A 25,987-nucleotide genomic window follows, 5' to 3' on the forward strand; every position below is an offset into this window, starting at 1 on the left:
GCAAGAGATGATCAGTGAAAAGTTCTCTCGTCCCAGAGAAGCTATTGCAGTACTTCAGCATGCAGTGGTGTTCAGAGTAGGACCTCCATAGCAATTTCAGGCTTATACAGAAAGAGGCTCTCCTTCCACTAATTGTCCCAGACCATGACATCTTATTGCCTCTAGCAATATGAACTGGGCATAAAAATAAATGAGCTGGGAGCCATCAGAGCTATCATGATTTGCATGAACTGAGATTTCTAAAGATTCTTCAGGAGCAGCCATGGAGATCATCTGCAGGGTAGTGGTGGTAAAAGAAGTCAAGATGGCAGGTACGTGGTCAGATGTTAAGCTAAACTGAGCCTAACATAGATCACGGATCACACATTATGCAAAGCCATAGTATGGCTTTCTTAGCTTTACCTTGCATTTATAAATATATTTTCATTAATTTAATGAAGCAACAGATTATAAATCAATGTTAACATTATTAATAAAGTCTTGGCAAAAGACAAGCATGTTGGTGGCTCTTCTAAAGGCAGAGAGAGCAGAAGGTCAAGCACAATTCATGATGGAGCGCATCCTCTAATTGGGAAACAAAGCAGGAAATGGCATTCCCCCACATCCCAGTTATCATGCTTCTGAAATTGGAGACATCTTCAGAATGGCCTTCAATAGACTTGAGCTTATTCAGCTATGGCTTAGCTGGGTAGAAAGCATTCTACTTTTTGATTGGCCACAACCATTGAGGCAACATTTTGTGAACAAATCACTTTCCTGTGTCAGTAATTTTGTGAGTGGGCCTTTTCCACATAGTCTGAAAATTCCAAATATCTCCCACCTCAAAAAGATTGCTTGCCCCTAGCTTAGTGCAATGTGAGAACTCAGTCACTATAGTTTCTGAATTATGCTTACAGCTACTGTGATTTGTGAACTCTGCCACTTGTGGATTATTGAACAAACCATATTTAAGCAGGATATGGAGTACTGGATTTCAGTGACAGGAAGGCAGATTCTCATTGAATGTTGGAAGAAACAAGAACAATTTGACAGCAGAAGGAGGTGGGTTCCCCTTTATTGGAGCATAGACAGCTCTCTATTTGGGATGTTTTAATTTCCCTGATCAGGATGGCGACTTGCACCTTTATGAATCTATGACATAGAACTAAGTGTGAGCCTAATCAGCATCTTCATTTAAGTAAGTCATAGATGACGTACTAGCCTAAGAGTTAAAAAGTGCTCCATGCACAGAAGTGCTTGAGCATCTAATGATAACTATGCTATACAATATCCACAAGCTGTGAAAAAGCTCCTAAAGGGCAGCCTTCCCTAACCTCGTGACACTTCCTCAATATGCTGGCCCAAGTCCTATATTAGCTGGTAATTACTGACAGTTGAAGTCCACCTCATGAGGATGCTTTCAAGTTGTAGAAAGCTGCTTTGTAAAGAGGGCAACTATTTCCACAACAGGTGGAGCACCATTCATTTGGATAAACCATGCATTAACAATACTATTGACTTGCCTAGGCTGAGATTTAATTAACTGGCCTCCATCCAATTAATTACAGTGAGCTTGGGATCTGTCTCTATTCATAGGCATATATATTCTCCTTATATAAAGGGAGAAGGAGACAGAGCCATATAATTGTTTTTAAAATTAGTTACGTTTTCTTGCATGGGAAAAGATAATTTAGTATAAATGAAATCAGTGCAATGGTAGGTAGGTGATTGTCTTGCTACAGTGAAAATAACTGACTTACCTTTGTGACTTACACTGCACCCTCATCATGAAACCCTTCCTTTCCTCTTCTTCTGATCCACTCCACCTTTCCTTTCATGGACATAAGCTGAAGTCAGATCTCTTGGGCAAGCAGAAAGACTGTCTAACAGCATGGAGGGAGAACTCTTTGGTGCACCTGAGAAAATGCTACTAACAGCCATGATAGAAGATGGAAGTAATGACACCATCTTTCCCATGGAGGATCCCCCATCCAAAGTATGGTTCAACAATTAAAATGACCAAAGGAGACTAGGAAACGAAAATATAATTCCAAGGATCATTTCAGTCTTTGGAGTTTCCACACATGTCCCCTTTTTACTGGGCCATTGACCTCAATAGTGCAACAGAGGATTATAATGACATAGGTTGTAATGAAAGAATGTAATTCAGGGGGAGAGCAAAACTTAAAGGAGCATTCAGTTACTAGGCCTCTCAGAGTTAAGGCCCTGGACTCATCTTCTCATGTCACGTGAATCTACAGTACAGTCAAGGAGAATTTGCAGCTATTTTGTCACATTTTCAGCTCAAACTGCCTGTCCTCTCACTCTTTCCAGCAGCACACAGAATGTCTGTGCTTGATGCAAGTCAGTTATAGCAAGTTCCAAGGCAGGATGGAAAGAAGTTATCAGCTCTTTCATTCACACTTTTCTTAACACTTAAGAAGTATTTTTTCATTACATCCTCTGTGATTATAATCCTCTGTTGCACTATTGAGGCCAGTGGCCCAGTAAAAGGGAGTATGAGTAGAAATCCCAAAGACTGAAATGATAAGAAAAGGTTGGGGGGGGGGGAAGGATTTTGAAACCCTGGATATGTAAAATTCCCTTACAAAGTGGGGAGACATAAGTTTGAAGAGTTGTTTCATTAATTAATGGTGAAGTCACAGTAGGTATTGCTAAGACAGATTTCTGCTCTGGATTTTTTTAAGGGTAAAATGTTCATTAAATTTCCATTTCATTTCAGTAAAACAGTAGCTTGCAAAATTAGTTTATTGGATTTCCCCATTGGCCATTACAATAAATGAAGAAGTGAAATACATAATATATATCAAAAATATGTTGGAATAGGCAACATGTTGGTGTTAACAATCTACTACATCACTGTTAGCAATCTTATTCCCAATACTTGCAGTTGTTGCAGAAAAAAAGGCAACATCATTTGTAAAATGTATCCATGTATCCATGAAGAAGGATAGGTTTCTGATAAAGCAGGTAAAAAACTATTCTAGAGAAAACAGAAGGCCAGAAATTACACAGCTGGCCTATTTGTAGATAGGACAGAACATAAGAAAATGCTTCTGGTTCTCTGTTAAACCATTCCCACAAAGTCCTCTCATTTCTCACTGCAGCTTTTCTACTGTAACACACACAGCTGATATTAAACAGCCTGATAGATCAACTCCCAGCCAGCAATGATATTTTGTCTGGAGATTATGAAGGTTGACACCCACCAATCCTGGTTGGCATTCTATCGAGGAAGATCAATCTGCAGCTTCAAAACTGTTCGGAATGAAAAATCTGCAGCTTGAAGAGATAACATTGCTTGGCACAGAGGGCAAAGGATTTGCTGGAAACAGACATTTCAGCACTGCGGCAGCCTTAGGCATCAAGCAGAAGTTTCTTGATAAAGTCAATTATGTGAGAAGCTGGATGCACTGCATCGTATTCTGCAAAGAGGTGGCAAATATTTTCAGAATCTGCTGGGCTCTTGGCAACAACACCAAAGATTCTATGGTGAAAGACAGACAGGAAGCAGTTCTTGAAATAATAGATTTACAACTTTATATTCATGACTAATGATGAAACAGCTTCAATAAGAGGGTAGAGAAGGTTTTATATTGCACTACTTTTCTTTTACACAGTGTATTTTGCTTCTGGTAGCCCACAGGAGGGGCAGGATGCTATGAAAGGCACTTTAATCCTTTGTTCACATGGCATCTAGTCTGGGCCAGAGATCTCTAAGGAATGGGAAGAGACAATACCCAAGCTGACTCACTGATCTTATGTGTTCAATTTCCCTCTTTCCTTTCATTGATTCGTTATGTAAGCCATTTAAGAAGCAACAGAGTGTAGAAATAAAAATTAAGGCTTAGATCCAAAATTAATGAACAGTATAAATACAAAATGGGAGATGAGCTGTAATGTTAATCAAGTATGTACAAGCAAGCCCTTTACAATTAATGCAATTTATATTCAAGTAGTAAACAGTATTAGAAGGTGGATGTTGATTCACCAAGGAAACATTTATACAGCTTCAATGCCAGTAAGGTCTATTTTTGTGACTGACTTTTTCCTTTTAACCTTTACTTGGCCAGTGGCTTAAAAAAAACCCTGACTAATACCTAATTCAGGGAAGTCTATGGAAGGGGATATGTGTCAAAAAAGTCAAGTTGCTGGCCATGACTGTACAATCAAAGCCCTCCCCCTCTTTTTAACCTGCATTATATCTGCAACACATGTAAAAATGGGATGGGCTTTGATTTTTCAGTCAAGGCCACCATCTTAAATTTTTGGACCATTTCCCCCACCCAGCAGATGCTCCTCACCTAATAATCTAGCTTCTATATATTGAATATAGACTCATACTCATACTATACACTCATCCCATCCATATAGCTTACCTTGAAGTTTTGGAAAATTTTTGCCACCTTAAAACAAAAAAGAGATATTAGATTTAATATACAGTAAGCCACACCATTTTCTTAATGTAACTTAAAGAAATGACTAAAATAGTTATGAACAAAAAAGTCTTAACTTCTTTAAATTGTTCTTATTAGGTTCAGTTTTATACTATGGTAGATGCCTAGTGAAAAGAGATGGAAAAAGGAGAAACATTCCCAGGTTTTGAATTTTTTTTTTTTTTAATCCCAGTCTCTTACTGTGGCAATTGTGTTCTATACATTTTGATCTTTTTCCTGCAATCTTAATGTCATATTGCATTAAGAAATAAACGCATGTTCAGTGTGACTTTTTACCACTTTTACTATTTAAGGTGCTTTCTTTCTGTAGCTTCCAACAGAATCTTACCCAAGGACAAAGCAGAATCTCCTACACTGAATATCTGTATTGGAAGCCTAGATGGAAACACCATAGATGGGCTATGTGTTGTGGTTCTTCTAGATCACTGAGCACTATAGATTTCAAAATTACTTCAGGTCCTGTGGATATATAGTTTAATATTAAATAAAAATGGAAAAGATTCATGCAGAAGAAAATCTGGTTTAGATAGTGATTTAAGTTCCTTTCATATAAGCCTCTTCAAGCTGAAATTGATATCATGGGTTCAGTCAGTTGTTGAAGAAAGCAGGTAAGGTTACTACCAAATCACTGAAACTATTTTCCTTGTTTGCAATTTTTTTTTAAAGGCTTGATTTAAATACTGTAATGTATTTAATTTTGGACTAGCAAAATGCTGTTGATGCATCTTGTATGGGTAATGTTGATCACTATTTCCATCTTAGTAATACAATGGAGTCACTTCTCTTGTTGCTTTTAAACAGAACTGCTGTAATGTCATTGCTATGGCTTTTTTTCTTTCTTCCTCCCCATCATTCTGCTGTGATCTGTCCCAAGTACCATTAAGCTTTATGTTTTGATGCATGCCACTACTAGACCATAGATCTCTTCACTCACTACAGTGTATATTATCTGTTACCTTTTTCTTGCTCCTTAGAAAGTAGATCCCAGTACACTGACTGTGGACTTGCAATTATATATCATTATTACCCAGACACTTTTGCTTTTATCATGTGACAGGCACCATAAATTTGCAGTGGAAAAATGCAGCAGTAAAATTAAATGCCATATTTACTTAAACTTGTGCAAAAGCAACATTTCAGCAGTGCTAAAAGATCCTAGTGTGGAAGCAACGTCATCATTGCTTCAGTCCCAGATACCCCATCAAGATCTCACTTCTGTTGTTATGCTAATGTTGAAGGAGATAAAACAATTCATTGGGAACTATTTCCAGATGCAGGCAAAAAATAAAGTGGGTAAACAAATAGCCCCATTTGAAAATAACAGATAGCACCATTAGCCCCCAGTGACCATGTATGTGGGAAGAGAAAGAAGTAACCTTAATAATTGGTGACATATTAAATGTATTAAATACATTACTAAAACAAAGCACTTATGGGTAATAAATCATGGGAGGGACTGAGGATTCTTCCACATGGGGCTTTTGCGCCATTCCAGGATTAGTGTCCTAATGCCCTTATCTGTGTTCAGCAGTGGAGCTAAGCACTGGATCGGCTATGGTATATTTGAAACTGCAATAAAACAAGTCATAAAAAAAAAAAAAAGTGTGCAGGGTCTGTGGAGCTTGTTGGTGGTCTATTTTTGTATTTGTGTGAACTCTTGATTTCCCTTACCTCCTAGTCCCCGGATATTAGCCATCTGAGGAGGAGCTCTTTTAAGGGAATGATGGATTAGCAGCTGTGCAGCTTCCCAAGATTGAAATCACTTTGGTTTTTTGCATACAACCAAATAAATGCACAGAACATGAAGTAAGGACATAGATGGGCTACATTATGCAAACAATTTATTTTATAATTTCCCTGATGGGTGGAGGATTTTTTGTTATGAGGATCTGCTGCAGCTCAGGGAATGGCAATGACTAAATGATATCCTTTGCTTCTTGTTCCTAGTTTTCTTGTGCAGAACATCTTCAAATTGCTTTGAAAATATGTGTGAAAATGCCCTGAAAATCAGCTCAACCTTCAACACTTGCTATAAGATTTATACTGAAGAGTAGTGTGAGCACTCACTTTCGATTTTCAGGATCCATGTCACAAAAACTGATGGTAGCCAATGGATAGTGCCGTCTGAAAAAGATCCTGTGGGAATAGGAGTGAAGAAAGCAATATACAGATTCAGAGAATAGAGAATATTTCTGTATTCCCATTAATAAAAATTACTATCACTCCATCTAATAATTAAATGGCCCCAGTCAGTGCTTTTCAGGCTAAGGGCTACAGATGACCCCTGAACGTTACGTTGGATGCACGTTTAAAAAATGTATGCAGTTAGTCAAAGAAAATGAGGGGAAATTCCATGTTGAAAATGAGAGATCAATAAATGAATACATAAATAAAACTCCTAACCCACTTTCAAAGATCTTATTTATATTTATACTAATCTGTAGTGTTTACATTGCGATCTCATGTATCTGAATTAGCACAATATAGTTTCCATCCAGGTATGGGCTTATAGGATAGCGGTCTCGGTTGTATTTCAGTTCCAGTGAAATCATTGTGAAATCACTAGGATCAAATTGCAATCATCTTAATCTAGGTTTAGATAGAGGTGAGATAGAGGAGATTAAATTGTTCAAAGTGTTTCAATGGAATTAAATCATGAGTCACTTCCATTGGATCCAGGCTGGTCCGACCAGAAGGAAAAAACCCTGCTGTGAGATATCAATCTCACAGCAGGGTTTTTTCCTTCTGGTCGGACCAGCCTGGACCCAATGGAAGTGACTCATGATTTAATTCCATTGAAATATACTGTAGTAAATGAGTAATAATTTATTGATGACTAATTGTCTCAATGATTTCAATAGAAATAAAGCATGACTAATTTCCTTATACAAGGCAGTAGTCAATATAAGTTAAACCAAACCCAAAATGCCATATTAGCATGACTTGTAAAGCTGGCCACTGACTCTGGCAAAGGCTGTGTTCAAACCTAATACCAAGCCAAGATTTTTAAGTTATGAATTGCTAAACAATTCATAGTGGCCTATTTCACAAGTAATGTGAACACAGATAATGGCTGGGCTCACACGCTACACTAAAGCAAAAGAAACAAATCACATTTGGCTTAATCTGGTGTTTGAACCAGCCAACATAAACTGTACTTATATTGCAGATGGGGGCTGGGGCTATGAAGGAGTAGCTTGCCTCCTAGTGTTTTGGATGCAACAGACCAACATGGCTACCTCACAGGAAACAGTACACAAGAGTATCTCTATTTTTTCCCCATAAAATTAAGAAAATATGCCATCTTTCCCATCCAAAGCTTTCTTCCGGTACAGATGGCTGTAGAAAATGGCTCCCCACCAGCAGTGCAACTTTCTTACTTTCTCTGGATGTCAGTCAAGGTTATTCCTTGTGCAGTAACTTTGAAGTGGACAATGGTGGGCGTGGGCAGCATCTCTTGTTCAAAAGTGGAAGATACAGCTTTCTGAACGGCTGCTTTGCCAGTGAGGGTCTCCATAGTCACTGAATGCAGGTACAAGAGATTGCATACTATAGGAAAAAAGGGCAAAAAGGGAGAATCGGTTATCTCTGGTGGCTGCCAGTGAGACAAAAATGAAACTTACATTTTCAAAAACATGGAAGGAAAGCAAGGGTTGTGAGACATTTTAAAAAAAGTCTAGTTGTTTATTTCTACACTGAGATTGCATAGTGTATTTTAAAAATAGAGTAAAACTGAAGATCTGAAGGCTGGCTGGGGAAGAACTGCTATTACTTTTTTAATCAAACAAATTCACAACATTTTACCAGGTCACATTGGATAGAATGGGACTTCATTTGGAACTGCGATTGTGCTAGTTTTTAAAAAAAACATCCCAAATCCAGTTTTTTTTTTAAAAAAAAAACTGCACGAGGGGAGGACAGGAGAGAAAATACTGGAGTGCAATAGGCTAACAGAGAATGGTCTAATATGTGCTTCACAAGGGATGGACTGTTGATGGACATTCTTTGTGATCATCTTGTGATCCTCTTGACCACTCATAAAAGTTCTGCTGCGTAATCCTACACAGATGCAGTGGTGAAAGAACACCATTCTGTGTTTGCCTCTGCCATTGTGATAAGAAGGCTTTTGATTTCCACAGTGGCACCTATAGACCCTGGAAGTTAGCAATGGCTACAGGATCCTCAGCTCTGTTCTGCTTCATCTTTGCATAATTTTTAAAAATGTATATATTACCTTGGCTGGTGTGGGTCTTCCGGGCTGTGTGGCCGTGTTCTGGAAGTTTTGTTTCCTAACGTTTCAGTGGGCTTCTGCACTCTGAAGATGCTGGTCACAGGTGCTGGCGAAACGTTAGGAAACAAAACTTCAAGAACACGGCCACACAGCCCGGAAGACCCACACCAGCCATCGTATGCCGGCCGTGAAAGCCTTCGACAATACATTAGCAGAGTCCATTTCACCATTTTTATATACACTGTTCACAAAAGGTAATTACGAGCTTTTGCAAAAAATCTGAAATGCTGAATGATCATCAAAATATGCCCCTCTGCAACAATCCCTCACTTGTTAGAAGTTTGTCTCTCCATCATTTGAACAAGGAAGCAGCCTCAGCAAGCTTTTGTGGAAAATGAGATTAGATAATAATTTGTATTAGTTGCAGATCTGATGTGCTTTTGTAGCAGCTATGAATTCTCAGGGGATGCTGCACTCAGGGGATGCCCCCACGGCTGTGAGAAGCTCTGACAGATAACGAAATGACAGCATGTGACAGAAACACCAGTCTGAAGGAAAACAAGACATCTAGAACAAAGAGAGATGAGGCAGCCACAAAGAGGGAGAGAGAAAGGAACACAGCAAGAAGAGACAAAGTGACTCTAAAGCCATTTCTTCATTAATGATTTATAGGATCTTTCTCTACTTTTAAGTGTGCCACTCGTCCTTGAGTCAGTAAATATATATATATATATATACACACACACACACACACACACACACATATACACACACACACACACACAGTATATATATATATACATGCACACACAGGCATGAAGTTTGCTGCCCCCACTGCTGATTTGTATCTTACCCCTGCTGTTTGAAATCATTGTAGTAACCTGATTTCTGTACAAGGTAATGAATGATAAAGTTTAACCGATCTTACACACCTTGAGACAGTTGCTCACAATAAGGGGGAAAACACTATGTTAAAACTCGTGAGATAGCCTTAAGGTTGTCTCATTCATGAGCTGGGCATGAGATGAAGGTCACATCATGAGGATCCAGCAGAACAAAGATGTTGCCAACCAAGGCATTTCTGTGTTAGTTATGTGCAAATGAGGAAAGGACTATAGCAATTTTTAGCACACCCAGCCATCGCTGCATTGACAGAACAGGAATGAGGATAGACTTCATATCATTTCAGTGATGTTTTGGTATAAGTGCAGTTCCTGAGCAGGTAAGGGGCAGGGCAAGCCAAGCAATGGGAGGTAGGGCTGCTGGACCCATGTGCTCAGAGACAACTTCCCACTGTGGTGGAACAGGAGGGTCACCCCTTCCTCCCACTGAACTCCCTGGGAATGGGGGTAGTGTCCTGCCTCATGCTTAGTCTCTGGTGCTTCTTGGCTGGCGTTGCCAGGTAACTCTGACAGGGCCTTGCCACTGCCCCTTTGCCCTTCCAGGTTGGCTGTCTACCGTGTCCCACCGAAAGCTGAGCAGAAAGGCACTTTGTCCTTTGCGGGGAACTTGAGGCTGTGTCTGGATTGTCTTGTTCCCTGTTGCAGACTGTGAAAAATGCCTGAACATGTCCTCCTCCACTGAATACTTGGAAAAAAATTAACAAATGATCTGCACAAACTGGGCCAAACTGGCTAGTAACACCCGCTGGCTGTGCTAGAAGCTGCTATAGGTCACTAGTGAGGAAATGGCATAGACAGAGAAAAGAGAAAGCAGCCAGGAAGGAAAGAAAGGAAAATCACCTAGAGAGGGAATCAATGTGTGCAACAGAGAAGAGCATGAAAGTGAGCATGCAGTTATAAAGAAAGCCTGCCTGCCCATAGTAAACAACTCAAAAAGTGGGAAGTAGTCTCTACATTTGAGAAGCTTTGCCCTCTGCTATCCCAGGACGCTTTTTCAAAATTTCAAATGTGCTTCTTGTTCCAAGGTATTTGGGGACCACCGTATTCTCTGAACCTAATGAACAAGTGAATATTATCTGGTGGCTCAGCTTTATAGTATCTGATGAAGAAGGGTTCTGTCGCTGGTCTCCCTGGAAGTTCTCTCTTTGATCAACTGATGTATGGGCTGAATTCCTGTCTCAACCCTACCCTCAGGCCATATTCCGGAACCAGTGAGACTTGACAACTACTTCTGAAATATAATTTCTCTCTCTCACACACACACAGAGGATCATTGTCTTATGAAATCACCACGCCCCCCCTCCCAAATCTCTTTGTTTAGATACAGGATGTTGTGGTCTGAATGATAGCAAAATGTGATATCTTCATACAAAAGTCACAACACTGACTTTTACTGACATGTAAGCCGAACTGCAATTTATTATGTACTACATTAACCTTCAGGATACGAAATGGCCTTGTTAACTGAACAAACATGCTTGCTCCCATTTCACTCACCAGCAGCTTTCTGGGACACCAGAAGAGCAGCTTCTGAGCCAATGGCTGGATTTTCGTCACTGTGGAAAGCTAAAATAGGAATAACAGCACAATGGTTACAACCATATTGCAAAAAATATTAAATTAAAATCTTGATGCACAACAATATCATCTCCTGGAAAGATCTTTGAAAATCTGCAGTTCTTATATGATGCAGAACTCAATTTAATACATTAATACATGTTTACTCATGTTTTTCATTGGGACTTTACTCCCTAGCAAATATATTTAGGTTTAAAACTGGATCAATGCAGGAAAACTTGGTCCAAGATTCTAAACATACCTTGGCTAGGAATGACCAGTTTGCAGGGTAGTGCTAATGGCATAATGGTGTGTTGATATACAAATGCTGAAAGACTTCCTGTAACAAAGAACAAGTGGATGAGGTTTGTACGAACTGTTCTTAAAACCAATATATCCCACATCTCTGCTCAAATTACTCACTTCCATGCAATCAGAAACTGGGGTAGTGCTATTAACAGATTGGAGATTTTATGAGACCAGCTGGCCCATTTGTCTCTTGCAAAAGAATGGAAGGCGGGATTTCAGTGATTGGAAAGGAATTCTTGGGAGGGGGGTCCATTATTTGTAGCATTACCAATGGGTGGGTGGGTGGGTGGGTGGGTGGGTGTGTCCTTCCTTCCTTCCTTTCTTCCTTCCTTCCTTCCTGGCATTTTAGCCCAAATGGAATGGTAGATATGGGGGAAAGTGGTTCAGAGTTTGATGCAAATTTACTTGCTAAATCTGATCCTGAACTAGAACACACTCTGTACAACATTATATATTTTTTTAAATTCTGCAGCACAGCCCATAATTTTTTTTTTAATGTACCAAAATATTTGTACAAGGGAAAGGTTTACACAAAACTATGCATAGTGGTAAAAAAATCATTTGCAAAATGTGTACATTTCTAATGCTTCAGGAAATGTCCACCAAAATATGTACAGATTTTCATGAGGATTTTTAAAATGTTAATAGGCCAGCTGAATATTAGAAATCCAATCTGAATGGTAAGATTCACCCTTCATGAAAATGGGAGAGGTGGAAAAAAGTGTCTATTGTTGCAGCACAGGACATCACTAGTAAAAGCTTAGCTATCTCAGAGGTGGTGTCCTTCTCTGTGTATTGGTTCTGGGTTGCAGACAATAGGAAAGGTCCCACTGCCTTCCAAGACTGCTATGTTTGCAGCTTCCCAGAATAACCTGGTGCCACTTAATTGAAACAGAATGCTGAATCAGATGGGCCGTTATTTTATTATAGCAAGGAACTTTTTAAGGAGCAAAATGCAACATTATGCACACAGATTCTACGGCCTGTGCCTCAGCTGGTTGTAGTACCAACTAATAACTGTATGCATGAATATATGAAAGTCACAGCTTAAGCGCATCTAGTTGAAACCAACTAGACAAACGGTCTTACCAAAATAGGGCTCTTCTTCAGCTCCCTTGAGATGCACTCCTCTGGGAGAAGACTCAACGAGGAAGTGCCTGATGTGGTTACCAGCATCTTCCGCTTTAAAACAAAACAAAGGAATCTGAAATGCAACTTATAAAAAAATCAACATTGAGCACTGGAAGCTTTGGAAAGGTCAAGTCTGAAAGAGCTTTAAAAAGGTATTTTTAGGCTTTAAATATTCAACTCTGGCTCTCTTATCTGATTTCGGTGCTGTTTATGTTTAATGCTAGATACAATATACTATGACAATGAAGACATAATTCCTGAGCAGAGTTTTGTACAGAAATAGATAACACATATCTTTTTCCTGGTTTTCTGATATCACCATCATCATCTTTTGATTCTATGGAAATTCTTTGCTACAAAGTTAAACGAGATGAAGGAATAGAATTGTTTTGAGAACAGTTTCAGCTCATGAAATAAAATGTTTCTGAATATAAATCAGTGATAGTCTCATGGTGGAATTCTTCCAGAGATGTGAAAGTTAAACCTTTAGAAAACTAAACCCAATGTCTCATGAAATGGGTTTCATTGTCTTTCAACAATTCATGTTCTGTTCCTCTGTTTAAAGAAATGTTATGTGACTGCAAATTCAGCAATGTGGGAATTGAATTGAATTTCAAATGCGAGCTGATGAGTTGGAGTCCTAAACATAACAAGATAATTCACCACAAATGCTAGAGTTTTTGGCTAAAATGAAACCCCTGACCCTCCATCATAACCATGAATGCAACTGCTTAACAAACATTTTCAGCATATGACAACAACAGAAAACGTCCTCTGTAAAGTTCCACCCATACAAATAATCACAGGGAAAATATTGCTTTTGGCCTGCAAATGCAATCTAAACCAAACAAAATTGAGAAGAAGCAAATGAGCAGCAATTCTTTAACCCACGTTTGCACTCTCTCATGCTCACTCTCTCTCTGCATAGGGACACATGCATTTTCTTGCAGCCTTTCCTGGCCCAGGGTCCTCAGATGTGTTCGAATACAAATTCCATAATTCCCAATGACTATTCTGGGTAGGACCAATGGGGATTGTAGCTGAATACATTTAGAAGGCATCAATGTGGCACGGTACTATTTTACTGTAGTGTTTTGTTTTTTAAAGAATAAACCCTTTCCTGACTTCCAAAACCTGGGAGCGTTGAAGGGCAAGGTTTAAATCCTAAAAATGAAGAAATATTCATTTTTAACATTAAAACGAAAGCTGCAATATCTGCTCCCATTCTTTGCAATCTCTCGCTGCGCTCTTCTGTTTTAAATAAATATTCCCTGGTCCAACAAAGTTTGCGATCTGAGCCACACTGGAGAAAACCTCCAGTTGTGTGGGGAAGATAAATGTGGAACAGGTTTCAATCCTGTTCTCCTTCTGCTCCTCTTAATGATAATTAACTTCTATTCCCTCGACTATGTGCTTCATAACCTAGCTGGGGCGCACATAGTTAACTAATAGACAAGTTTGCACTTTCCTTCAGCTACATTCCCTGCCCTGAAGCTGAGACCTCTGCTGAAGTCACAGAAAGCTTGCTTGCCCTGGCTTGCAGCTACGTTGCCCTGAAACGGTTGGGTGGACAGGTTCCAGGACATTAGGCTTGCGTTGTTTCTGTTTCATTTCCTCAGAGACATCTTGCAGGTTGCTTCCAATCTGAGAAGCCAAGTTTGCTCTGACTTGAGCCTCACACTGCCTTTGATTCAGAGAGACTCAAGGAGGCCTCCATATAGTCATTTGCCAACTTTCTATTGGTTTTCTGTTTTATTTGTTCGCAGTTCCTTTTGACGTCTCATCAGTCGTCTTTCCTCTCCTCTTTCACTTCTCTGCTGCTTTACCCTCCGGGGGTTCCCCCACCATTGCTTTCCTATGTGAAAAAGCTTCAGATTTGCTAGGCTTTGATTTCTAAAACATGCAACAATGACTGTTTGCTTTTATGAAGATGCTGTGCTCTATCAATTATATGTTTTTCAATGTTTTTCATTTTTGCAGGATTTCCTTAACAGTGTGCCATGTGACAACTGGGAGCATGCAGTGAGAAATGGGTTGAATGATTAACTACAGCCACGAGCTTGGAGCTTTTGGCCTTGCAGGGGACGCAGTGCATCGCCTCTACAATAGCTGCAGATGCATCACCAATCTTTAGGAGAAGCCACAGGCTGCCTCTCTGCAAGAGTCACTAACCTCGCTTGCGTTCCAGCACTGCAGCTGTCAAAATTTGGGGAGTCTGCTATCTTTCCCCTCCTTCTTAGGTCTTATCAATACTGAGACTGGAAACATGCAGGTAGGGGCTTATATTTATTTATATAAAGAACTCCTAAGTGGGGATTCTGCAGAGTTTGGCACCAGAGCAGCTTTTCTCAATGTGGTGCCCTCCAAATATGCTGGGGCTGCAACTTCCAGACTTCCCAGCCAACTGGCCCCCTGCTTGGGAATTCTAGAGTTTAGAGTGCAATACATCTGGAAAGCATCAGGTAAGGCAGGCTGCTGTAGAATCTCTTGCCTTTGTGCAGTTCAAAGCAGGAATTTTCAGTACCTGTTTTGCTGCTGAAGACTTTCAGGGCTAAGCCAAATGAGCCAGGATAAGATGTGCTGTCCCTCATAATAAATGTACCTGGCGGTTCATCCATTAGCAGCAGGATAGCTGTTAAAAACATACACCCAGGGAACAAAGGGTCACCATATCAAAGAATAATGAGAGATTAATAATCATTTGTATCTTTTGCAAAACAATTTCCTGTGTTCAAAGCACTTTGCATGCATTGCTTAGCTGTCACCCTTGCAGTAACCCTATAGCTAAACCAGGGTTTCTCAACCTTGGCCACTTGAAGATGTGTGGACTTCAACTCCCAGAATTCCCCAGCCAGCAAGAGTTGAAGTCCACACATCTTCAAGAGGCCAAGGTTGAGAGACACTGAGGTAAACCAATATTGTGATCATCCCCTATGTTGCAGATAGGGATAATGGCTGGCCTAAGGCCATTTGGCCAAGTTACATTTGGCCAAGTTACACAAAGGCCAGACTGGAATCAGGAGCTTCTTAATCTATAGCTCTTTGCTGTGTATTACTCAAGATAAGACTAGAAAGGGTCTCCTATAATTTGAAAAAAATGAGCAGCTTGAACAGGAAGGTCTTAAGGGAGAAAACACTGCCCGCTCCTCAACGATATTGCATGCCTTTATCTATTTTTCTTTCATCTTTGCAAGCTCTCCCTTTCAGAGACACAGAGGGACAAACCAGATTTCCTTTCCCAGGTACAGTCTGGTACTCCTGGTTTTGTATATAGGGTCCATCTCACAAAAGAGAACTGTAGGAATTATATGAAAGAACAAATGAAATGTCTTGTTCTGCATGAATATGTGTAACAAAAGCTTGAATGATGGCTGTGAGCAAATACTAGCCATATAGGCAGCATCTCTTAAAATCCCAGGACAGAGAGGAGGGGATTAGATACTGTATTGCCTTTATCAAGGGGATTTTGCTTTACAAATAAGGAAGGAAAGGACAAATGCTGCTCAATTATTTTGAGCAGTGATATCATCTTAATTTGAACTTGGCAAATATATATATATATGGTGGAAGCCTACATCATATTAAGTTGATCCAAAGTTTGGAGTTCAAAACATATGGAGGTAGGTAAATAGGTAGATAAATAGATAGTAAAGCGAGACGGGGATTTTCTGGGAAAAGTAATTGAGAGACATATGTTTTGTCCCATCTAATAATTCTGTCATCCTTTTCATGCTCCAAACATTTGTTTGCATTTCTAGAAGCTGGATTCCCAAGCGGGGAGGGAAGGGAAAGGATTAAATCCTTTCATCACTTCATTCTGCAGGTTGACTCTTCTCCAAAATGGATATGTAGATCAGTATAAATCTGGTACATTTTCCTCTCTATGTCTAAATGGCATTGATCCAGTTCTTTTGTTACAGATTTTATTTTAATAGATCAGTTAAAAATTCACACTGAATTTTGTTAACTTATATAGTGCACAATTTCTCTAATGTACATAAAAATTTTATTTTAATAGATCAGTTAAAAATTCACACTGAATTTTGTTAACTTATATAGTGCACAATTTCTCTAATGTACATAATTGTTAGTGCAAATGCCTCAGGAAATCTTTTTTAAACACATTTTTCTGAAATTATTTTTGTTACATAACTCTCCCCTCCCTTATCCCTTTCACTAATCCCATTTTCTGAGCCAAATGAAGAAAATGGCTAAGGGAAAGTGTAAAAACAGAAGGGAAAAAAGGCACAGCGAAGCTCTCTTTTCCTCTCTTCCAACTACAACTTCTGCCTCCACTTTCTACATCAGAAGCAAGCTTGGAAGTCTATCTTTCCTTTCACCATCTAGCGTTAGACTAGATGGATGTGTTCCTAGGAGGAGGATAAATGTCTGGTTCAGATACAGCAACAGAAATGGAGTTCTGGGTTATATGAAGAAGCCAAAAGGTGGCTGTTGGGTTTGAGGATGCTCTGGACTAAATGCTCTCCAAGGATCCCTTGACCATCACAGTAAGGCTTATCATTTAACAAAAAAAAAAAAAAAAAAGGGGTGGTGGGGGTGGTGGTCATCCCTTTTTTGTTTTTTGTTTTCATTCAAAAAATGTTTACTAGTTTATCAGCCCACTCTAGCTCTGCTTAGCCCAATACTGTAAAGTGAAGCATCAACTGGAGCTGCCAGCAACTTCTTTTTCCTTAAATGGATCTTGGAAGTAAGTATTTCTAGCCTGCTTTCCAAGGGGGAAAAAAGGTTAAAAAGCTGGACACCACCATGAACCCACTGGACTCTCCCACTGAGTCCAAAATGAAAACTAATAAAACTTCTTCTTCAGAGGTGGGAAGAATATTAGACATAGGCTCATGCTAGTTCATTCACATAACAATCATGTTTATCTCTGTATCTGAATCAGGTCACATTCTTAGGCTGTTAGCTTTCTTGCCTTTGCTTCACTTTCCCTATTGTTGCCTGCTGCACCTTAGATTACCTTGGTCCCTTGTGATGCTGGGTTTGAACCAATATTTAGAGGTGTCCATCACAAACTTCATAGTTGTCTGGGCTTCTTTGGAATACCCTGCATGAAAAAAGTCACATATATTTAAGTAAAAAAAAGTTAAGAAAAAGATGGAAGAATCAGAACAACTTTTTTTCATCATAGAGTTGGGTTTTTTTTAAAGAAAGAATCTGGATATGAAGGGGGGTTATAAAATGAACAACAACAAATGAAGGAAAGGTGGAGAGGAGAAAGAAGTTATGTATTCTGTAATATTGAAATGGAAGGATAACACTGAGATAATGGGCCAGATCCAAACTCCTATTGGTTAATCCTAGGTTCACTGAAATCCAGAGGACAAGTTAGCAATGAATTAATTGAAATGCCTTTGATTTTCCTTTGCAGATGAGGCAAGGGCATCAGGGCAGGGGGTGAAAATGTTAAGATGGTTCCAATGAGTTTGTAATCAAAGCCATACCCTATTTTTACAGACATTGCACATAACATTGCTTTGATCACTTACTTATAGCTTTCATTTTGACTTTTTTTGACACCCTTTGTGGATGCCCAGAAAGTAGCCATTGCCATTCTGGGCTTTCATAAGGTGAGAATATTTTGTTTTTGCATGATGACACAGACAATTTTAAAAGAGAACAAAATTTAAAGGAGACAACTTAGTTGCGATAGCTAAAAACATAACTTTCATATTCAGGGACTTTAACCTGATGAGTTCCCAAACTGTATCTCCTCAAATCCAAGCCAGAATTTTAAGTCAGTTTTGCTGTTTCAGACCCAGTCCCTGGATTTTGTACTGCCCTCTTCTCCCTCAAAAGTAAGTGGTGTTTAATTAGATTACCTAGCAAACACTCAAAACTCCAACATTATATGTCAGGATTTAATATTAACAGAGTGACTAAATTTTCCTAGAACATCTGGCCATCTGTTTACTGTTAAGCAACAATATGCCATATTAGATGAATTATTGATTGGATGTCTCTGATCAGCCACCTCGTTTTCCTGATAGCCCTACTTTCTGGAAGGAGGATGTATGTTTATCTTGCAAGTCTGCAACTGCCCCTTCCTCCTTGGTTGAGGTGAGATTGTTCAGACGGTAGCAGAGAGAAGCATGTATGAGAATGAGAAAGTTAGGGATGTCCAGTTCTGATACTGGTGTTCCCCACTGGGTTCCCTCTCAAGCTGGTTCTCAGCTGGAAGATATAAGGAAAAAGGGTGCACTGAAAGGAATTTACTTTTGACTTGATCTATGCTTTTTCCTAGTTCAGTTTCTTGAAATACTTTCAAAAGACCCACAGGGGAAGAAGAGGGAGGGTGAATTAACAAGTAGGGAATCTGTGGTCAGTTTAGGAAATTTGCCAGGCTGATTGTACAGATGCTTTGTTTGGATAATATACAGATTGGCCCTATTCCCTGATTTTTGTATGAACAGGCACCCTGCCATTTTTAGTTTGGATTACTTCCCCTGCTTCCCACAGTAGGGAACTTTTATTTCGCCCATCCCTTAGATTGGTACTATTTAGATGTGTGGACCTCAGCTTCCAGAATTCTCACTAACATCCATGTTGGCTGGGGAAGGAGTTGCAATCCATGTCTGAAAGATACACAGTCTGGGGTTGTTTTATTCTGAAGAGTTGTACTCCTCCTCTCCCCAATTTTTAAAGTAAAAGAGTAATTTGCAGCCCAGCTGGAAATAAAGTCACTGTAAAACAAAGTTGTGGCTTCTAACTGTAGGGGTGGAATGACTTACCATCCAGAGATGAAGTGGAGGACCTTGAGCTCTCAGAACAGGGGTTGTTCAAACCATTAACTCCTGAAAAAGTGCTGGAATTGGCCTGAGGCATCTTATATTTGAAGGAACTGGAGCAACCTCTGGACAATTGAGTAACAGTCTCAGTGTCTTCCAGGCGACCATTAATGAGCACTATAGGGATTGGGAGTGGGGAATTTGTAACAGATGAAGAGGAGTAGCTGTGGGTCTGTCCTTTCTGGTATGGCTGAGTTAGAGGAAAATTATCTTTCTGGGAGCATGTGGCTGTGGGGAAGGAAGAACCTGTTCTGTTGGATGTAACATAACAGCCTGGCAAGGATTCAACAGAGGAGGGGCTTCCCATTGACCTAGTTGGAGGTGTGTCAGGCTCATTGTTGGACAATGATTGGATGCTGTTGCTGCAAAAGAAAAACAAAATACAGAAGTGTTAAGGAAGACTAGACTTGTACTACTATTCATTCTAAATATCCATATAGCAGCAAATGATGTGTGCTAGGTGTGCAAGATTTTAGAGCTCTCTACTGGTGTCCAGTATGGCTAGGCATTTTTAAATGAATAACAGAAACTCACCCAGACCAAACCACTGTTCCATCTCCCCAAGTGATCAGCTGATTAGTGTTTTTCAAAATAGCCATCTTTTTAAAATTCTAAATTGAAACAAGTGGAGACAGATGATATTTCTTTGGGAAGGGCACATTTTAATGATATTCCTCAACTAACTGATGAGGTGTCATCAAGAAAATATGTTGTCTGCTCTGTATCATCCCAGAATGCAAGACACCAAATAATGGTTTTAAGTTACAGGAAGGCAGGTTCCACATGAACGCCAGGAAAAAACCCAAACAATATGAGAGTTTGGCTGTGCAGCCAATTTCCTAGAGAAGTGGTAGGCTCCTCAGCAGTGGATGTGCTCATTAAACCTACAGGGAATGCTTTTATTTGAATTCCTGCATTGAATCCAATGTGGAAAATCAAATCCATGTTCCTGATATGCTTCCTGGGACCTTTCCTAAAGGCTCTGCTATTATGGATATTATGGACTTCTGTGAAGACCAACAAACAACTTGGTGCAGGAAGCCAAAAATGTGCTCAATGGCAAATTGTGCAGATGAGTCTGTAGAGTACTCTCTTGCCCTGGAGGTGAGAAAACACTCCTAAAGGCAGATGAATCAACCTGATTTGGCCAATGACATAGAATGTGGAAGTGATTAAGGCTTCACTACATCTTTCTATTCCAACCTTCTAGAAGGAGAAGGCACTTGAATGGAATGAATAGAACTGAACAGGCATTGGACTCAGAGGCTTATATAGCCCATTCCAGCTCTAAGATCCTTCTGCTGTATTCAAGCAGCAGGTATTTGGTGCATTAGCTGCTTTGCATAGGCATCAATTGATTTGGCTCCTGGCATTTCCCAACCTTCATTTTATAAAAATGATGCTTAGTTATTTTGACATAGCGAGGGATGCCAGGGAGCTAAAGGTTTTGGCTCTGCTCAAGGAAAAGAGCAGAGCAGCTGCGCTGAAATACACCTTCCATCACCAGGGACAAGGTAACATACCCCAAACAAGTTGGTGGGCAAAATCTACTTTCTTCTGTCACTCCCCAGCCCCAGTTCATCTTCTCTAGCCACCATATCTAAATGTGAGTTAGAGGCAGTGGGACTAGGCCAAGGTGCCTTTGGGGGGCCTTGCTCTGCTTTGGCTGAGTTTTTCCTCACTGCCACCATATTCTCCTGCCATGTTGCTATGTGTTTCTTCCTGTGCTGGGTTTCTCCTTCTCCTTTCATCCTTCCTGCCCAACAGCCTTAGTCTTCTTGTGAGCCAGCACTGTAAAGCAGCTCAGGCAATGGTGCTTAGCTATGGAGAAAAGTGAAGTAATCACAAAGAGTAACTCCTTTCACAGAGCTCTAATTCCAAAATGGCAGCTGGATGCTTGGGATCCTACTGTTGATCTGATTCAAAATTTGTCTATTCAAGCTTAAAACTGGATTTTAAGATGGATTTTATTTTCTTTTGATAAGTAGACTTTTTACCCCCAAACCACCTTCCTCTTTTGTTGAAAGATTAATTATAAGCATCGCCTTCTCCCTAAGGATCTTTTTTAAAAAAATAGTATTTAATAATTCCTGAAAAAATTGGATTTTGCTCCAGCTTGGTAATGCCTCTGCCTTGTACATGGATGGTGTTGTTTTGGCTGTGGATTTGTTTGAGTTAACAATTAGTATGCAGTCTTCCTTGCATTTACCTTCCAAGAACGTAACTGGTGTCCGACCCAGGACTTGTTGAAAGCACAGATGCCTCACTGCACCGCTGTGCTATCCTCCTGAGCTGTGACAACTTCAATACATTCTCAATGCCTGGGGAGGAAGCTAGGGAAGAATTTGAGCCACAGGATGCAAAGTTCTTCTGATCTTGTTGTGGAATGGAGATACTCTCTGACACTTGGATGCAAGTTGGTGACTGTCTTCCTGTGGGGGAGAAACGCTGTGGGCTTCCAGAAATATAACCAATAGTGTCACAATTATATCCGAGGTTGCCTCCAAGTGGAAATGAACGGCCCCAGTTTGGGGAAGACACAGAAAATGGAGTGCTGGAAGGACTTCCTGACTTCTGCCAAGACTCTTGATACTTGGTTTTTCCTGGTGACATTTCAATATATTTTATGTCTGGTAAAAACAACAACAGAAAATAAGACAAACCTCAAGAGCAACAAGATCAACTACAATTCAAGATTGCTTACCCTTTATGTTCAAATAACCCTAAATTATATGTATGCTTCTGCATAGACACAATGTTGTTCCTCTACTGCATTTACAAATCAACAGATATATAAAAGCAAACTTTAAATACTTTCAAATACTTATACAGTAATACCGCAGTTCACGAACGCTTCTGTTCATGACCAATTCGGTTCGTGAACAGCAGCGTTCGCAAATTTTTGCTTCCGTTCGCGAACTCCGCATCGGGGTGACGAACACGACCCGCGGCCATCTTCCCTGCTCTGACACGTGGTTGTGGCTTCCTCTAGGCGAGATTGCGGTCACAGACAGACACTTGCTGTGAAACTTTTTGGGGTGCTTTTTAGCACATGCAGTACATCCAGCATGGCTCCAAAGAAAGTGCAGAGCAAGCATGGTGGTAAAAAGAAAGTGCAGAGTGGTAATGAAGGTGACAAGAATGTGCAGAGCAAGAATGGTAAGAACAAGGTTTTGAAGAAAATAACCATTGAATTGAAGAAGGAAATTGTAGAAAAGCATGAGCGTGGTATTCGTGTGACTGATCTGGGCTCAGAGTACAAGATGGTGAAGTCAACAATCTCAACTATTTTGAAGAATAAAGATGGTTTAAAAAAAATACATATTGTTCAGAACAGATTAACCTTATTTACATCGAACCTTATGGGGAAATTTGATTCGGTTCGTGACCAATTCGGTTTGTGACCAGAATTGTGGAACGAATTAAGTTCGTGAACCGAGGTACCACTGTACTTAATGTGTGTCTATATACTGTATATACCTCCTAATCAGCAGCGCATGGGCAGAACAATCAAAATCAACAAGATGACAAATGGGATATCATGATGGAAGCCTTTTGAACATATGCCAATCATGCGAAGAATGCAAGGATACAAGGATGAGGAGAGATTCTACTTGTGGAATTGATGAAAAGTCTTGTGTGAAAAACGATTAGAAGCTACATTAATTTTCCAACATAATGAAAAGAAAATAGATATAAGGAAATATGATGTGGATGTGCCTTACAAAAGAATGGAAAGAATCATGTTACAAAGTTTCATAGAAGTAGATGGTGTTACATTAATAAGTAATATGAAAAAGGATGCTTGGTGGAATGAAGTGAACAAGGCTGTAGGTGAGGAAAAATGTTTCTAAGAGGATGATTGTTGCAAAAAACAAGAATGAGGGGAAGATAACTGTGTAATGTTATAAAAAGATAGTTGCAAAGAATGAAATCAAAAAAAGCAAGAGAGGTTAAGATTAGAAGAGGCAGTGAAAACACAGGGCAATTGTGATGGAAATAAAAAATCATTTTGAAAGTGGGTGAAGAGGGCTAAACAAGAAGCCTGAAGCAGAATAAATCAAATTAAAAATGAATGTAATGAAACAATTTGGAATGAAACTAAAATAAGGGGATGAGTATTTAGAAATGTATACAGGGATGGTAGTGATATGTCAAATAGTGGAATTGAAATGAATGCTAGAAATGTTAGTATCCAAGAAGAAAATAGGACACTAAGAGGCAGGAGTATTAGGTATGTTTGCCACTTTGAGTTGGCTATATATATATGGTTAAAAATGTCATAATAAATAAATGTTCTGTGTTTCAACTATCATCATCCTGTGTCATTGACCATGCTGGGTGGAACTGCGGGGGGCGTGGGGGGGGGGGGCAAAGCAACTGGAGGATACCAGGTTGCCTACTGAAGATAAACCAAGAAATAGGGAAGCTATAACTTTACAGAGATTTCTGGATTTGTTGTTGTTGTTTAGTCGTTAAGTCGTGTCCGACTCTTCGTGACCCCATGAACCATATTGCGCCAGGCCTTCCTGTCCTTCACTGCCTCCCTGAGTTTGCTCAGTTTCATGCTCAATTTCTGGATTACACACATCATAATTGACATTTGGTCAGACTAGCAGAGTTTAAGGTTCAGCTGCATCTAGAGGGTTCCAGTTTCATCACTTCAGCCTTCCATAATTTATTACCTTCCAAACATGTTGGAAATTTGGCTAGAAATTCTGGGAGTTGTAATTGCACCATATTATTGTCATCACTAGTACTTATTTTAAGTTACTGTATATCCTGCCTTTTTCCCAAAGAACAGTCATTAGTGGAGGGCATAAAGCTGGTAAATGTAGATACATCAATAGTCTGATTCAATGTGAGGCAATCTTATATGCTCATGATTGGTCATTCATTCCTGCACAAGAATGCCTGGAACTAAAGGGCAGACTATATAGGTCAATGAACACAGTTCCCAAGCACTTCTTTTTTCCAGGTACAGATAACCTTCCAGCCAGATTTGGAAGTCAAAGAGCCCTGCCAACAAACGTGCTTTGTAGAGTCATCCAAGCAAGCATCATGTCAATGAGTCCATTACTTGTTGGCACCTGTATAAAAGGGTGGAGATGTAACCTTCAGTTGTTCTCCTTTCCTGCCTGTTCTGACACCAAATGAAAAACATCTGGTTACTCCCAAGGAACACATCAGATGCAAGTAAAAGGAGATTGCACAAGGCAGTCTCTCTGTGCTGTTTTGACTCCATCCAAGCAATGATCTCATGCTGACCTTTACCAATATGTATTACACACACAGTAAATATGCATTCAATTTCTTTTTCTAACACGGACCATACATTTCAAAGCAGCAAGGTGGATTTATATTACTACTGATACTGCCAACACTTTCCCCAACATTTGGTTTTAAAAGAGATAAAGACAATCCGGATTCAAAAAGGACCAACATTTGTTTGCAAAATCATTCAAAGAAGCTTTTTTATTTAAATCTCACATTGCAAGACATCCCGTTCTAGAGACAGATTGCATTTTAAAATTTACACTATACTACATATATGTAATATGTATATAAGATACTTTTATATGGCTATGATTTTAAAAGAGGAATAGAAAGAGAAAAATGAGAGGCATATAACTTTTTCCCTGTGAGGAGTTCTAATTCAAAATGCCCCCAAGTGGGTTTTACACACCTTGGTCAAGAAAGAGACATTACTGATTTTTTTCAAGGGACAAATGACCTGTAATTCAGTTAGAACACATGACCATATCATCCCTTTTCTTTCCTTTCTTACTTAGCACCCATGAATCATAAGAAGAACCATAGCTCAGTGGTAGATAACATACTTTATATGCAAACAATCAAGATTAATCCCTAGCAACTGCAGATTAGAGTGGCAAATATTGCTGCCTGAAATCTGGCCAACTGCTATCACTGTACGTAAATACTGACCTAGAAGGACAGTTTGTTTTAAGGGAGCTTTGAAACGTATGGTTTTCAAAAGCCTGCGAAGACATTTATCAGTTAAAGTTTATCTGTTTTATATGTCAGTCAGGATTCTCAAGAACAGAGTCCTAAGTTCATCTTTTATAACAGTATGTACATATATTGCCTGAAACACCTATAAAGAAGTGGCTGTGAGCATATGTGATCCTTTCTTGGTGTTCACTGCATATATCTGTAGTGCAGGCCAACTTTATAAGAAGTGCACACCCTTAGCAAATGATGCCATCCACGGGCATTTTGCATTCCAAAAGCCATGCCAAAGTACAAACTCTAGCATGACATTATGAGTCATGCTGATCTTCCTGCCTTGCCTTAAGGATTTAGTATGATTTGGCTACTGGTGGGGATCAATAGGCTGAAAAATGTCTGCCTGGTCTATTCAACTGGAATGAGAATTGCAGTCATCTGCAGCCAGAGAATAACTGGAAACCAATTTTGCTGAGCCAAAGCAGATGTGGAAACTTTACAGTTACTGAGGATTTGATTGCTCCATACGACAGTGACTTTTTAGACCTGTGCAACAATAGTTTCCTATGCTGGCCAAATAAAAAAAATGGTAGCCTCTTGCAACTTGATAAAGGGAGGAGCATC

General features: G+C 39.6%; 1 protein-coding gene across 2 annotated transcripts in view; it reads right to left on the minus strand.

Moving 5' to 3' along the window:
• Positions 1–2,545: 2,545 nt before the first annotated feature.
• The window catches only part of TNS4 (tensin 4), a 34,577-nt gene continuing 11,135 nt past the window's right edge, over positions 2,546–25,987 (minus strand). The window contains exons 3-13 of one of the 2 annotated variants that reach the window (XM_007432539.4): positions 21,606–22,026; positions 19,340–19,758; positions 17,569–17,655; positions 15,112–15,219; positions 12,546–12,638; positions 11,410–11,487; positions 11,088–11,156; positions 7,838–8,006; positions 6,525–6,593; positions 4,380–4,406; positions 2,546–3,487 (exon numbers count right to left, since the gene is read on the minus strand). In XM_007432539.4, coding sequence (XP_007432601.2) covers positions 3,358–3,487; positions 4,380–4,406; positions 6,525–6,593; positions 7,838–8,006; positions 11,088–11,156; positions 11,410–11,487; positions 12,546–12,638; positions 15,112–15,219; positions 17,569–17,655; positions 19,340–19,758; positions 21,606–22,026 — 1,670 coding nt within the window. In that variant the 3' untranslated portion in view covers positions 2,546–3,357. The remainder of the gene's footprint in view (positions 3,488–4,379; positions 4,407–6,524; positions 6,594–7,837; positions 8,007–11,087; positions 11,157–11,409; positions 11,488–12,545; positions 12,639–15,111; positions 15,220–17,568; positions 17,656–19,339; positions 19,759–21,605; positions 22,027–25,987) is intronic. The other variant, XM_025169386.2, reaches the window with a different exon arrangement.

The sequence above is a fragment of the Python bivittatus genome, unplaced genomic scaffold, assembly GCF_059951505.1.
Source record: "Python bivittatus isolate LINGU-HERP-01145 unplaced genomic scaffold, Pbiv_v1 ctg000410_np1212, whole genome shotgun sequence".
NCBI classification, from domain to species: Eukaryota; Metazoa; Chordata; class Lepidosauria; order Squamata; family Pythonidae; genus Python; species Python bivittatus.